The sequence below is a fragment of the Cannabis sativa genome, chromosome 7, assembly GCF_029168945.1.
Source record: "Cannabis sativa cultivar Pink pepper isolate KNU-18-1 chromosome 7, ASM2916894v1, whole genome shotgun sequence".
Classification (NCBI taxonomy): Eukaryota; Viridiplantae; Streptophyta; class Magnoliopsida; order Rosales; family Cannabaceae; genus Cannabis; species Cannabis sativa.
The window spans coordinates 38,619,276-38,634,695 of record NC_083607.1 but is presented as its reverse complement, the minus strand read 5'-3'; the positions used below and the strand labels follow the sequence as shown (position 1 = coordinate 38,634,695).

General features: G+C 33.2%; 1 protein-coding gene across 2 annotated transcripts; it reads left to right on the top strand.

Annotated features, from left to right (window-relative positions):
- The first annotated feature begins 4,700 nt into the window (after positions 1-4,700).
- Positions 4,701-15,145, top strand: LOC115697289 (potassium transporter 10). Of its 2 annotated transcripts, none has more exons than XM_030624230.2 (9): positions 4,701-5,184; positions 5,770-5,975; positions 6,658-6,883; positions 11,442-11,687; positions 11,887-11,937; positions 12,029-12,289; positions 12,398-12,565; positions 12,859-13,113; positions 13,849-15,145. In XM_030624230.2, the coding sequence occupies exons 3-9, from the start codon at positions 6,673-6,675 to the stop codon at positions 14,880-14,882; spliced, it is 2,226 nt and encodes a 741-aa protein (XP_030480090.1). In that variant the 5' UTR covers positions 4,701-5,184; positions 5,770-5,975; positions 6,658-6,672; the 3' UTR covers positions 14,883-15,145. The 2 variants fall into 2 exon arrangements, with proteins under 2 accessions (XP_030480090.1, XP_030480089.1); XM_030624229.2 differs by having other exon boundaries at positions 4,703-5,184; positions 5,770-5,988.
- Positions 15,146-15,420: the final 275 nt, after the last annotated feature.

Here is a 15,420-nt window from a genome sequence, read left to right as displayed (position 1 = left end):
TGACAAGATCATTCTCTGCAAAGAGTCTATATGCCTATATCCACTGAAAGTATAATCATCTCATTCGCAGATGGATGTACATTCAGGGGTGGATATGATTTTTTTTATTTTATTCTTAAAACGATCACTCTAGATTTCACCTTATGCAAAGAAATTTGAAATGTTTGAAAATTTTCATGAATTTCTAGCAAATGTGAAAAACCATTAAGGTAGGGGGTTAAAGATCTTACGAACTAATAGGGGTGGAGAAATATTGGTTAGATATGCAGTTCAAAGATCATTAAGTTGATTTTTGAATTATATCCAAACTTACCTCCCCAGAATTTCGATTTGCATATTGATGATTAGTTCCTAGTCGTCGCCTAAGTCCTTCTAGGGATATACTCTAATGATAGAAAAATTTCAGAATGATGAAATGGTTGGGTACTTAGTGTAAACCATTACTAGATTCATGGATGACCTAATCATAATCTTAAGAAAAGCTAGAACTGTTAACCAAGGTTTGCATGTTTGTTAGCTATTCTAAGTGATTAGGGGTGGACCATCCCATAGTCCTTAGATAAGAAAGTGTTTGTTTCAACAAATACTACTTTTCTAAAAAAAAAATGACTAAGTCTGAAAATAAATAGCAAATAAAGGAGATATTTTTTCTTGATTCCAAAAGTGTTCTATCATCTTATTCGAAATATGATGATCCCACTGCCTCTGTTGTTGTTGACACAACCGAAGAGGACAATACCATTTAGATTCTTAGACAAAAGTCACGGTACCTTGTCGTAGTGGGAGAGTTTCAAGGAACTCACCCTATTATGACTTGGAAGACACTTGTGATGAAAATCCATTGTGAGTTTAAACAAGTAATGGATTGTCAGAATAAGAAACTAAGAAGAAAAGCCAAGAGAACTATGGTTAAAACCATTCATGTGGAACAACCAAAGGTTTTCTATTACAAGGACATAAAAGGAAATTTTAGTTAGTAAGTCTATTCAATGGCCTTAACAAAACTTCCTATTCCTAGTATTATAGGTTTGAGATTATCTAAACCTATGGCTTGTGGTATGCGTGGTAATTTACTTACTCTAATGCAAGCAACTTACTTTAGTAAGATGCTGAAGCATTTTCTTTTCTAATGGCAATCTATAGAAGCTTCTCGACTTCTAGACATAGATTTTATTTATCTAGGGAAAAGTCTCAACTCTTCCAGAAAAGATAAGGCCATGAATGAATTTGAATCAATAGTTAGACCAGACACCTACTGTTGAGTGGGAGTAATGAGTAGGTATCAGATTAATCCAGGAAAGGAACATTGGAAGACAATCAAGTGAATCTTAAGATTAAGAAGAGGAACTATATGTTAGTCGATAAGGGTGTATTTAATACTCTTAGACTACACCGAATCAGATTTCTAGACTTGCCTTAGTGCTAGAAGGTCTGCTGATGAGATGGTGATTACTCTGGGGGTGGAGTAGTGATTTTGGAGAAGTGTAAAAACCTATCTAAATTCTCTAAGTCTATCAGAGAGAGACTGAATGTTAGAGTTGCAGGAAAGATGCTTATTCAGTCTAAGGAAAGTTCTATACATTTTTGGCATTGTTCCAACATTTCTTAATTACTAGTGTTACCTCCTGACTAACAAAAAAGTAGGTTCCAAAAGTATAGAATCCAGTATCCCAAGAGAGTAGACATATAGAGAGGAATTTCACAATATCAAAGATTTTGTGATTAAAGAAGTGTAATGGTGGAGAAAAGGTTGTGTTCATACAACCTGTCAGATCCTATTACGGAGAGTATACTACATACTACACTTGGTTTGTATATCTAGGTGTTGAGATTATTTGAAATACACTTTTGTTTTATATTAGTGCAAGTGGGAGTTTGTTGGGATTTATGCCCTAAATAAAACCCATTTTAATATAATCAGATTTACTAATTAATAAAGATCAGAAATAACATTTTATGTTGTATGGTTCACATAATTTATTTCATGATTATATTTAATGTATAAATTCTATTAAGTCCAGAACATATTTATTTGTTAATGATTATAGTGTCGTCAGCACAGTGGAATATAATCATGTTTATATGTTCGAAAGTTTTAATTATCTGAGTTATCAGTTCACTGGATTTAGACTCGCATGATAATCAGGGATATGTATTCTTACACCTTGGATAAGTGTTATGTCCTTTCTAGGGCATTGGCAAAGTTTACCAGTATCGGATGTATGGAGTATACATTGGATGGGACCGATATTGAACTTTGATTAGATATGTTAAATTTACCGTAATATCTATTCAATTCAATATCACCTAGTTGATCCTAGATCAAATGATCTTAATCCTGACATGATTAGGTTCGATCTCAAGAGTATTATTCATGTTCTTTGATTTGTTAGTTAAGCCTACTTTCGGGTCAGGGTGATATGTACATTTTGGAACATGATAGTACAATTGAGTGGGAGCGATAATCATAGATATGGAATCTATAGCTTCTATAGGTATTTAGAAGTGAAACGATGATTTCCTTCGAGCTTGCTAAATAGAGATAAATGATTGAGATCTCATTTTAGTGATTATATTATTTCACTAAAATATCATTTATAGGTGGCAAGTGTTTTAAGGATGAAATACATTAAAAGGGTGTAACGGCAATTTTATCCCTATGCAATGTAGGTCATCTATAGAGGATCACTGATTATTGGGATTATAACAATGGATAATTTATAGCGTATCTATATCGTGGAACATATAGAGTGTTCTATATGACTGAGAGTGCAATTCTAAGTTCCAAGAGTGGATGCAATAAGGAATTAATAAGTCAGTGGATTTACTTGGTAAATTCTTGATCTGCTTATTGGAAGCTCGGTTATATAGGCCCATGGTCCCCATACTAGTTTAGACCATACTGCTTGTAAGACTCAGTTAATTGATTTTAATTAATCAATTATAATTCTAAAATTAGACTATGTCTAGTTTATGAATTTTTACTAAGCAAGGGCAAAATTGTGAAGAAAAGAGATTCTAGGTTTTATTTGTTAATTAAGAGACTTTATATGTCTAATTAATAAATTTATTAAATGACAATATTATTTAATAATTTATTTTTAGTTATTAAATAATTGGAATTGGCATTTAAGTGGTTAAATTGGAAAATTGGCGTTTTTGAGAATGTGGGATAGAAAAATGACAAAATGGCAAAATTACAAAGTAGGCCCAATCCACAATCCATGGCCGGCACACTTAGTGTGATTTTAACATTTATTTTTCTTATTATTTTAATGCTAATTAAATCTAACCTAAACCTAGGTAGTTACCTATAAATAGATAGTGATGACTCACATTCACACTTAACTCTGTTAGATGAAAACTGAGCCTCTCTCTATTCTCTATAGCCGAAACCTCTTCTTGTCTTTTCTTCTTCAATAATTTCGAACCATGAGTGATAGAGTGAGTGCCCACACACATCAAGTGGTACCTCAATCATAGTATGTAAGACTGTGAAGAATCTAATCAACAAGAAGGAGAATCAGCATCAATGAAGGAGAGAAAGAGATCCAGGTTCAGATCTTGATAATGCTCTGCTACAGAAAAGAATCAAGGGCTAGAGATCTGAACGGAAGGGGTCATTATATTCCGCTGCACCCAATGTAAGGTTTCCTAAACCCTTATGTGTTTATTTCATTGTTTTAGAAATTCATATTAGGATGTTAATGAAACATACTTGGTAGTAAATCTAGATCCTGGTAAAATATTTCCAACATCATTTACATTCTTACATTTAGATATTTTTCGTCTTCTCCCTTTCTTGTTGAAGTTAATGTGTCTCATAAGGGTGAGCTTAAAATCTAGAAAACCGAAAAAACCGTTAAAATCGACCTACAGAACACTGTTGGAATCGGAACCGACGAAACCAAAAATCGAAAAACTGCTAACGGTTAAAACCGCTATTGAACGGTCGGTTTGTTTTTGGTAATAAGCCGACCAAAAAACCGAAACCGACCGTCATACATATATATATTTATTTATTAAATTTTTTTTACATGTATTATAGTTACTAATAATATATAATAATATATTATTTTTTATTAATATTAAAGTTAAAAAATAATATAATTAGTTTTTGAACAATTAATTTGTATGTTTGTAGCTGTAAAATGTAAAATAATATATTTATAGAATAAATTGAATCATTTTTTTTTTTTTAAATAAGTTCTGTTTGGGCGGTTTAAACCGACCAAACCGAGGTTCAAAACGGTCGGTTTTAATATAGGTTCTAGATTGGTCGGTCTGTTTTCAGATAGGCTCTGGATTGGTCGATTGGCTTTTGGATTGCACCAATCCAAATCGAAAACCAAATTTTGGATTTTTATATAGAAAAAGACCGACCAAACCGACCGATGCTCAGTCCTAGTGTCTCATCTTAAGAAAAATAATACTTTTGTCTATAATGGTTAATAAACCATGTTTTAGGGTTGCATGATGAAGTTCTATAGCAAGAATTACCTTTCCAACTTCTCAAATTTTTTGTTTTTTTTACCAGTTTTCCAATTTTTTTGTAACCACTTTTGGCCATTAAACATTAATGATAATGGTCCTTTTGCCTAAAATAAAATAAATTATGAGGTGTCATTTTTGAACTGAGTAGAAAAAACATAAATACTAAATAGACCACCACTATTTACAACCACCACACCAACTTAGTTTTCCATATTAGAACAAGAAAATAAATTGGCAACTTGCACTTCTGAAAAGAAAAAATTGCCATTTCAAAAAAAAAAAAAAAATGATGAAGTTAGTATTATATTTTTATTTCTACTTTGTTTAAGTGGCACTCTGATTTTATACATAATAATAATGTGTACAGTGTGATGTGGAAGAAATGGAGTATTTGTGAGATTCGATTCGATTCACGTGGATGATCATTCGAAACAGAAGGTTTCAGTTTTTTTCATCCGTTTTCGACATTCTACTAAATGACAAAAGTTTAACGTTTCTTGGCAAGCGGTGTACGGACTTGTTCCGAATCCACATCACATGCATACAATGGGACTAAGCAGAGCATCACTCAACAACCCTTATAGTCAAGCTTCACTATTTAGTCTTTTCTGTCGTCTAAAATTATGAAAACCCCGAAAAATCTTTGTTTTAGGATCTGGGTTCTTACTTCGGAGCCTTTTTCCTTCATGGGTATGCCAATTTCCGTACTGTATTTTCTTGATCTTTGTGCTCTCATGTGTTTCGTTTCTGTATCGTTTCAGGTTAAACCCATTTGGGAATTTCACTGTTCTTATTACAACTTTTTTCATTTCCCCTTTCTTTCATTCTAGTAAGACTGCATTTTTAAGCTCCGAAGCTCTTTTTTTCTTTTTCCGCTTCGAAAAGGTTCCACTCTTTGTTTTAGTTTTTCTGAAAATGTGAGGATTTTTTTTGCAGGTGAAAGTAATTTCTTTCAAAATTTTGGAGCTGAGAACTTTTCTTATCTGACATTTTGATGCTTTCCATTCCTTATTTCCTTTAGATTTATTTATTCTTTATTTGCATGATCAGCCGATTTATTGTGTTACCTTTATTCAAGCTTATTGAAATCATTTATTGAACATTATGAATATATATATTTATGGTTAATTATTTTTGTCTCAGAATTGCTGAGAAAATGTGTTCAGGAAAATGTACATTTCTCTTCAAATGTTATGGATAGATTTTAGTATTTACAGTGATTAATCTTTCATTGATTTGAACTTGTTGAGTTTTTTTGTCTTTCAATACATGTAGAAAGCTGATGGCACAATTAAAGTATTGATGGAGGAATAATTTAGAAGTGAATTAGTTGAACTCTGAAGAATAACTTGAACGATCAAGTTAAAAATGGCTGCAAATATAACGACTGATCAAGATCCTGATAGAAGTGGTACTGTGTGGACTTTGGATCAGAAGCTTGATCAACCCATGGACGAAGAGGCTAGAAAGCTTAAAAACATGTACACAGAAAAAGTATACTTGTTTCTTGTTCTTGACAATTTCTTTTCCCCTTAATCTCTCATCCTTTTGAAATACCTTGTGCCACAGTTTCATTGTCAAACTCATGATACCTGGCAAAAAGTTTACTTCAAAAGCTTTGGCTTTTCTCTCTATCAATATAATTATGTTATTAATTTGGATCAGTTTATTATGAACAAAATATGGGAAATAGTCAAAACGGATACTACTGATATAGAAGGGGTTACTGCAATTTATTTATGTACTTCTTTTCGGGGTAGATTACAAATCTGTAGGCCCTATTTTAATTTCCAATTGGGTGTTTTCTGTAAATGGCCGCCTAAGCTGGCAATGAGATTAAAGAGTTTTATGAAATTAAGCATATTAGGTAGCTGTACGGTTCCTTTGTTGGTTTGTTTTTGTTATGTTTTGTAAATATAAGCACTGATAATTCTGTATTCTTCACAACTGAGTCTTCATGTTTTCTAGGAAATATATGCACTTCTTACTTCAAAATTTTATTCTCGTGTCTTCTTTATTTGCTGTACTTTTTGCTTGTGTGATGCACTAAACATGGTTAGCTACTAGCTATGAGACTGAGAGTAGAACTTTTATTGAAATTTAGCATGTGATGCTAGGTGTTTAGCTCCTTTGTTGATTTGGTTTTTGTTCTCTCTTGCTCAGAAGCTTTCAACAGTAATGCTTCTGCAACTTGCATTCCAGAGCCTTGGAGTTGTCTATGGAGATTTAGGCACTTCTCCCTTGTATGTTTTCTACAACACTTTCCCTGATGGCATAAAAGACCCAGAAGACTTGATTGGAGCCTTATCCTTGATAATATATTCGCTTACCCTTATTCCGCTCCTCAAGTATGTGCTGATTGTTTGTAGAGCAAATGATAATGGTCAAGGTAAAGTGTTCTCAACCTTGAAAGTTGACTTGCCATAGCCAATCTTCTAAATGCTTGCATTTGCATTTCATTTGTTTATTGTTCAAAGAAACTGAAAAATGAAGAAACAAAGAAATAGGGATTACATGTGAATAGCATGCTGGAATAGATCTTTTAGAGTATCTATGTTTCAAAGTAAAGATATGATAATCTATATGTTACTTATATATTATATACGTTATTTTATAAGAAACAATACTTAATGTTGAAAAAAAAGGAAAAATTACTTACAAGAATATGATGTAGTATCCTAACAATACTTTTCTTAAAGAATTATCCTTAAATAGAAGAAATTTAAAAAACTCTACACTCAATCTAAGGCAAACAAAACCAGCACCGCTAAAAGAATATTACTTCAAGTGAGAGTCATTACAGAAAGGAGAAAATCCTTGAGTTTCCTCATTTACTGAACCTAACCTTTATTAAAAGAAAAAGTTTAATGTCCTCAAAAGTTGCATCATCATATTTTTCCACATTACAACAACCACATGGTCTTGCTTTTGCTCAAAACATATATGTTTTTCTATCTGTATTGTCTCACATATTTTAGGTAAAACCCAAACAAAATCAACTTTGTTTACATTTCAAATCACATTGATCTAGCTTTGCTGCCACGCAGAAACAGATGATCCAATGATTCAGTCATTTTTACAGAAGGCACACCAGAAAGTTGTGAGTAAAAAATGCAAACTAGTTCACAAGTATTAGTCTTAAAACATGCCAAACAAAAAGTTTAAACTCTGGTTGGAACAGATGATATCCAAATAAAATTAAAATGCTTATAAAAAGTAGGGAGATTGCCAAAGAATATCTGTGGATAAAGGATGAGTTTCTTATCTATGATGATTTTTATAAGGAATAACCTTTAAATAGGTTTTTTTTTTTTTATTTGTAAGGATAACCTTTAAATAGGTTGAGTACAAATCATATTACGTAAATTACAGTTAATTGTATTAGTGGTAAAACAGCCACCCTAGGTCAACCCTAACTAATAAGGAAACTTACTAATTGCTCTTAGAAATTTAGTATTTACAAATTTAAGGGAAAATATTCAGTTTGCCTTATGGGAATGATACCAAATATTTTCAACACCCTCACTTAAGTTGGAGCATACAAATATGCATGCCAAGCTTGCATATTAATTCTTCAAAGCATTCTCTGAATAGGCATTTGGTTAACAAATCGGCAGTCTTTTTTTTTTTTTCTTTTGGGTACATGTATGACACATAATTCCTTGATTTTGATCTTCTCTTTAATGAAGTGTCGATCCATTTCCACATGTTTGGTTCTATCGTGATGGAATGGATAATGTGCTATGTTTATGGTTGATATATTATCACAAAATAATCTCAAAGGGCTGGTACTATGGAGTTTAAGCTCTAAAAGAACACACTTAATCCGGATTAGCCCACACACCTTCAGCAAGAGCTATAAGTTCAGCTTTTGGAATACTCCATGGCAACAACTAGTTGTTTCTTGCTCTTCTTTCTAACTAATGGGATTTCCCCACATCTTGGTGTCGTACCTTGACGTTGATCTTCTATCTTCTACTGGACCCATCAATTTTCATTTGTAAGGGCTTCTATCTCTCTTTCTTCATTCTTTTTAAACAACACAGTTCGATGAATGAGTTGTGAACACTTGAAAGTCAATGGACTAAGCAATATGTAGAGGAGATAATGGTAAATATGTTTATTGAAAACAAATGTTAGTTACATTCGCCCCAAGTGCAAAGTGTTGAGATAGAAAGATTGTGTTTCACTGAGTGTAACATCTAAAGAAACATGCATGTGTTATTATACCACATGTAACCTTTCTTAGTGGACTATTAACCTAGAAAGACACATTTAGAAGAACTAAGATCGAATTTGGTGCGATTAAACCCTAAGGCATGGACATAAGATGCACGACCTAAGGTTTTGAGGGGAATTTGAGAGACAGGGTGAGTATTAGGATAGACTTTCAAAAGTAGGGCAATCAAAGCTTGAGATTATAGAATCCGTGAAGGCATCCTATTGATTACTGTAGTTAAAATGGCCTCTTCCCAGAATTGATAAGACCACGAACCACTTATTGATTACTCATAAGACCACGGACCACCTTTAGCAGATGTTGATGCTTGCATTCGATAATCCCATTTTGTGAATAATACCATGAGATGCTAGATAATCTTTAAGAATAGAATAACAATACTTAGTAACATTATTCGTATGTAGAACTTGAAGATTATTGTGCAATTAATTTTTCTTTTATCACAGTGAAAATTTTGGAAGGTGGCTGCAACATATGACTTATCTATAAAAAGGAATACCCAAGTTAAACATGTATGATCATCAGTGAATGTAATGAACCATTGAGTTAGAAATATTTGGAACTCAGGATGGATCCGATATGAGTGTAAATGGATGAGGTGATTTATAGGGAAGTGAGCAGAAAACAATGCGTGTATGTTTTCCAAATTGACCGATTTCACATTGAAATTGGCTATATTTCTAAATCAATGTTTTAGATATTGAAATTACTACAGCGGAAGCATGGTGGGTGGCCCCATAACCCACAGGTCCAAGAGTTGTAACTTGGCTATGATACCATGTAGAAAGGATGAGTTTTTTATCTATGATGATTTTTATTACAATGAATTTTAATTGTATTAGCTATAAAATAGCCAACCTTGGTCAACCCTAAGTAATTACTCCTAGAAATTAGACATTCAAAGCGTGTTTGGAAGTCACTGTGTTACATATAAGTTCCTAAATTTCTTGTTTGGGACAATAGTTAGTAATTACACAGTGTAATTACACTCAATTTTCATGGGTGGGAGGTGCGGAATCGGAACGCCTCAATTACCTCTAATTACACAATTGTAATTACATGGTTAGGAAAACGTCTTAAATTGTGTAGTTACCTCTAATTACTCCCAAATCCAATTCTATCGTAGCTTTCCTAGTGCACCCTACAACATTAAAGGAAAATATTTGGTTTCCCTTATGGGAATGATACCTATTATCTTCAACAATACTAATGTTTGAAGAAAATTTACCATAAACAAAACCTGAAAATACCTTTTATCTCGAAAGGAATTCCCAATGTAAAAGCTTGCCAAAATATGCAGTAACGAAATTGAAGTCTGTGTTTCTGTCATTTAAATTATGTTTTGGCTAATTGAGATAATTGGAACCTCTCAATTACCTCAAATTACACATTTGTAATTGCATGTTAGACAAATATGTCAAATTGTGTAATTACCTCTAATTACACCCTAATCCAATTCTACCATAGCTTTCCAACGTACCCTTACAATATTAAAGGGAAATATTTTGTTTCCCTTGTGGGAATGATACCAAATATCTTCAACAATACTAATGTCAGAAGAAAATTTACCATAAACAAAACCTCAAAATACCTTTTTATCTCGAAAGGATTCCCCAATGTAAAAACTTGCCAAAATATTCAGCAATGAAATTGAAGTCCCTGTTTCTGTCATTTAAATTATGCTTTATAAATTTTTTTAGTTAGAATGTATTACTATTAAAATATCTATGTCGTTTGACAATATATGCTGTAGTTTAGATAATATTATAGAATATTTTCTCTAGTAGTTATTTGAATTTTGAATTATTTTTAATCTGGAAAATGGTCATAGGTAGTGTGACTGTAGATTTTCTCTTGTGTTTTAAAGCCATGTGAATTATTTTTTTTTAATTATTTTTAATATGTGAAAAGGTGCTTTATGAACAGGTCATCACTGCTTATGGAAATTGATTAATGGAGAGTTTTCTTGACAAAATAAAAATAAGGAAGGGATGTTGTATGAATCTATGTTTTGTGGAAATACAAAATTTCTAGTTTCATGGAATTTGTCTGTTTTGGCTACTTTATGGGAAATTTAGGTGGAATGGAATAAGATAATTTTTTAAGAGATGTAATTCGATGATCTTGTTTTCATAAATTAAGAACAAGGTTTTTTGTAGGTTTGTTCATTAGAAGTAATTATGTGGGATGGGATAAGTTGATGTACACCTTGTTTCTTTGTCTGTTTTTCCTGAGCTTCTTATGCATAAAGCTACTGGACATAAAATAAATTGAGAAATAAATATCATGAAAGTATTCAGACAGAAGACAAGTGGAAAGATTACTGTGGTGTCATAGCAAGTGCAAGTTGATACCAGAGTAAAGATATTGGGATATTAAGAACAAGTCCACTTGTATAACTGTTGAAATTTTGATAGATTACTCAGTAAATTATTGGACTATTGAATACCAATTGGTGGTTTCTGCTCAATAGCATTGCTATCATGGAACGATAATTATGTCTTGGATCAATTTCTTCTGCAAATTTTCAATGTGTCAGTCTTTCTTTAAAGTTTAGGCATAATTGATTAAACTATTATAACTTTATAGACAGAAATTTCTAATGTAAGACAGGTGCTCTCTCTGTTCAGCTTCACAAATATTATGCTCCATTGATATCATCTGCTTGTTTATTACACAATTACATAGCAACTTACTCATGCTGCAGGTGGAACTTTTGCTATCTATTCATTACTCTGTCGACATGCAAAATTGAGAACTATTCCTAATCAAGACCGGAGTGATTTGGAGCTTACAACGTATAGTCGTTCTACATTTAGTGAGCACTCATTTGCCGCAAGAACCAAGAGATGGTTGGAGGGATATGCATTTATGAAGAATACAATGCTTATTCTTGTCCTTGTTGGGTCTTGTATGGTAATTGGGGATGGAATTTTGACTCCAGCTATTTCAGGTTATACTTTTTTGTTCTGATTCTCTTAAGGAGAGAGAAAGTGGGAGGGAATGAGAACCCTCAATTTAACAACTTAGTTCTTTTTAAATTAAGGACACTTTCTCTCAATTCGTTAGTTTCTCGGTTCAATTAGAAGATACGTTTTCTATTAAATATTTGTTTTGTTTATGAGATACTTAATTGTAATGTTCTTTTGCAGTGTTGTCAGCTATTGGTGGGATCAATGTTGGCCACCCCATGATAAGTAATGGTATCTACATTCGTCCGATTTTGAACCTTCTCTTTTATTTAGAGCAATTATATCTTTTCCAACTCTGAAATTTATTTTGTTTATGTCTCAGACATAGTTGTACTTGTTGCTGTTATTGTACTAGCCATTTTGTTTAGCATTCAACACCATGGTATAGATAAAGTTGGTTGGCTGTTTGCCCCAATTGTGCTCCTCTGGTTTCTCTTAATTGGAGGAATTGGCATATACAACATATGGAAATATGATAGCAGTGTTTTAAAAGCTTTTTCACCTGTGTACATATACCGGTATTTTAAAAGGGGAAAGAGAGATAGTTGGACTTCCCTAGGAGGCATTATGCTTAGTATAACAGGTAAACTAAAGTTCCTTGCCATTGATTTGTTTCTCCTCTCCAAACCTAATTTTGGTCCATGAAACTAAAGTAAAAAACTTCTGACTGTTTATTCTGTACAATTTACAGGAACCGAAGCACTTTTTGCTGACCTGTCCCACTATCCAGTTACATCTATACAAATTGCATTTACTGTAGTTGTATTTCCTTGCCTTCTTTTAGCCTACTCTGGACAAGCAGCATACCTTATGAACAATTCAGATCACATAGTTGGTGCCTTCTATCATTCTATTCCAGGTTTGTAGTACTTTAAAATTTGAAATTAAAGAAGAGGAAGTCTAGGTTTTGCGATTTCGTGCTCGATCATGCAAATATTAGAACACAATGTTATCCTACTTTGTTTAAAGGCATTTTATAAAATTTTTCTTTTTGCATGCATGGTGACATGAACACTACTTATCGTAGGTCATTGCTGATTGGAGTTTACTTCCTCAATATTATTATTATTACTATTACTATTATGTCAGGAAAGATTATTTCATTATTGGTTTGGGGATTATGCTTAAATCTTATCGTTTATTATCATCCAGATTGCATATATTGGCCAGTGTTTGTTATTGCAACTGCAGCTGCTGTGGTTGCAAGTCAGGCCACCATATCTGCAACTTTTTCATTGATCAAGCAAGCTCTTGCACTTGGCTGTTTTCCAAGAGTCAAAGTTGTGCATACATCTAAAAGGTTCCTGAATCAGGTTTATATTCCTGATGTAAATTGGATCCTTATGATTCTTTGCATTGCTGTGACAGCTGGGTTCAAAAATCAAAACCAAATTGGAAATGCCTCTGGTAAGTCTTTTATCTGATGAATTGTGAAATATTTTGTTCCATTATCCACGGGACAACACATTTCTACTAGGAAAGCATCATATATGTTATTAAGTCATTTTTCCACCACATCATAAATTACCCTCCAGATGATTTCAATCTATTTATAGCATTATCATTTGGATATTAATTTCATACCAATGGAGATTTGTGTTTCATTTGTAGATCCACTTGTAGTGTAACCTTAAGCTTATGATTTATATATTCATATAATGGTCGAATATATACGTTTTAGTGAAATCTGTAGCATTAACGAAATGATTCTCCAAGTCCTTTAAGATTTATTGTTCTCCTTTGCCTTCTATTTTTTTTTTTATTATTTTTCAATTAGCAGCAGACTGTTTACAAATATTGATGTTCTCACTTTTGCATGGATTTTTGGTCAGCCTTTCCTCTCCTCTCAAATCCTAGGTGGGCCCCAAAAAAAGTTACTGTCCCTGACCTCTCAAATTGTTTATTTCAACATCTCTTGTTGACTTGCATTAGAATCCTACTTCCCTGGGATGAATCCTGTGAAGTGACTAGAACATAACTTGTTGGAAAATCTAATTCAGGCAGGGTCGAATATACATACACATCTTAGTAGTCTTAATTTTGATGTTTTGTCTTGTATTTGTAAGCCTTGCTAACATTTCAACTTTCCTGAAAAACGTAGGGAGTAGGGACTAATTTCATGAATTCTGCATCTTACAACAGGGACAGCAGTTGTGATAGTCATGTTGGTGACAACCTTTCTCATGATTTTGGTGATGATACTAGTGTGGCGTTGTCATTGGATTCTTGTCTTGATCTTCACTGTCTTATCCTTAGCAGTGGAGTGCACTTACTTCTCTGCTGTAGTCCTCAAGGTTAATCAAGGTGGGTGGGTTCCTCTCGTGATATCCGCAGTATTCTTCGCCATCATGTATATTTGGCATTATGGCACCTTGAGACGCTATGAGATTGAGATGCATAGCAAGATTTCAATGGCATGGATTCTTGGACTTGGCCCTAGTTTAGGGCTTGTTCGTGTGCCTGGAGTAGGATTAGTGTACACTGACCTAGCTCATGGAGTGCCTCGCATTTTCTCACACTTTATCACCAATTTGCCTGCAATTCATTCAGTTGTTGTATTTGTCTGTGTGAAGTACCTACCTGTCTACACAGTACCAGAAGAAGAGAGGTTCCTTATAAAGCGAATTGGACCAAATGAATTCCACATGTTCCGTTGTGTTGCAAGATATGGTTATAGAGACGTCCATAAGAAAGACTATGATTTTGAGAAAAAGCTATTCGACTGCCTTATGCTGTTTGTCCGACTTGATTCCTTAATGGACGGGTGCTCAGACTCGGATGTCTATAGTGAGCCCGACCAGCAAGATGAACAGGCAAGTGACAACCATTTTAATGGCAACTCATCTATCTCCAAGGTGGATTCTTCAGTTTCATCAATAGAGTCCATCATTGAAGTTGGTTCATCACAACGAGCAAATGATATTAGTTATTCCAATCAGGCTAATATCCAGATTGAGATTGATGAGTTGCAATTCTTGAATAACTGTAAAGATGCTGGTGTGGTTCACATCTTAGGGAATACAATAATCAAGGCCAGGAGGGAGTCAAACTTCTGCAAAAAGTTGGCCATTGATTACATTTATGCATTTCTCAAGAAAATATGCAGAGAGAGCAGTTCTATGTTAAATGTGCCTCATGAGAGTCTGTTAAATGTTGGGCAAGTGTTCTATGTATAAAGGATGACTAGAAGATTGAATCATACTTCCTCATTGTTCATCAAAATTTTGGTGTCAATATCATTCCGAATGGAACTGTTGCACGTGTGGATGGGATGATTCATTAGAAGTAGAAATTAGAGAGTGGGACATATCATTCCTTATTAAATGACTATTTCCAAAGTCCAAAATAAGTCTCATCTCGTTTAGAACTTGTGGGGGTAGGTAGGGATTGTGAAAGTGATCTTATGTTATTAGCATAGATCTTTGTTCTGTCTTATAAACTCTGTTTGGTAATTGGTACAGATAAAAAAAAAAAAAAAACAGGAGAGAGGGAAATCAGTTTCTTTTAAAGTTATTATTTACTCTTAAATTAAAATTTATAGTTCTGTAGAAAAGGGGAAAAACTGTAAAGGCAAAGTGAAGATAAAAGTAAAACAATACATATGGGGGAAAAAAGTTAATTTACATTTTTATGGGCATAAAATTTGCACAAAATATGGTAACTTTAGAGAATTATTATTTATTATTATTATTTTTTTTTTTTTAAAAAAAGAAG

Bases quoted from the DNA above. Each gene is read 5' to 3' on its own strand.
- LOC115697289 (XM_030624229.2), top strand. From the start codon at position 5,863: ATGGCTGCAAATATAACGACTGATCAAGATCCTGATAGAAGTGGTACT. The intron at 5,989-6,657 runs GTATACTTGTTT...TCTCTTGCTCAG, and splicing joins AAAACATGTACACAGAAAAA to AAGCTTTCAACAGTAATGCT. The intron at 11,938-12,028 runs GTATCTACATTC...TTTATGTCTCAG, and splicing joins CCACCCCATGATAAGTAATG to ACATAGTTGTACTTGTTGCT.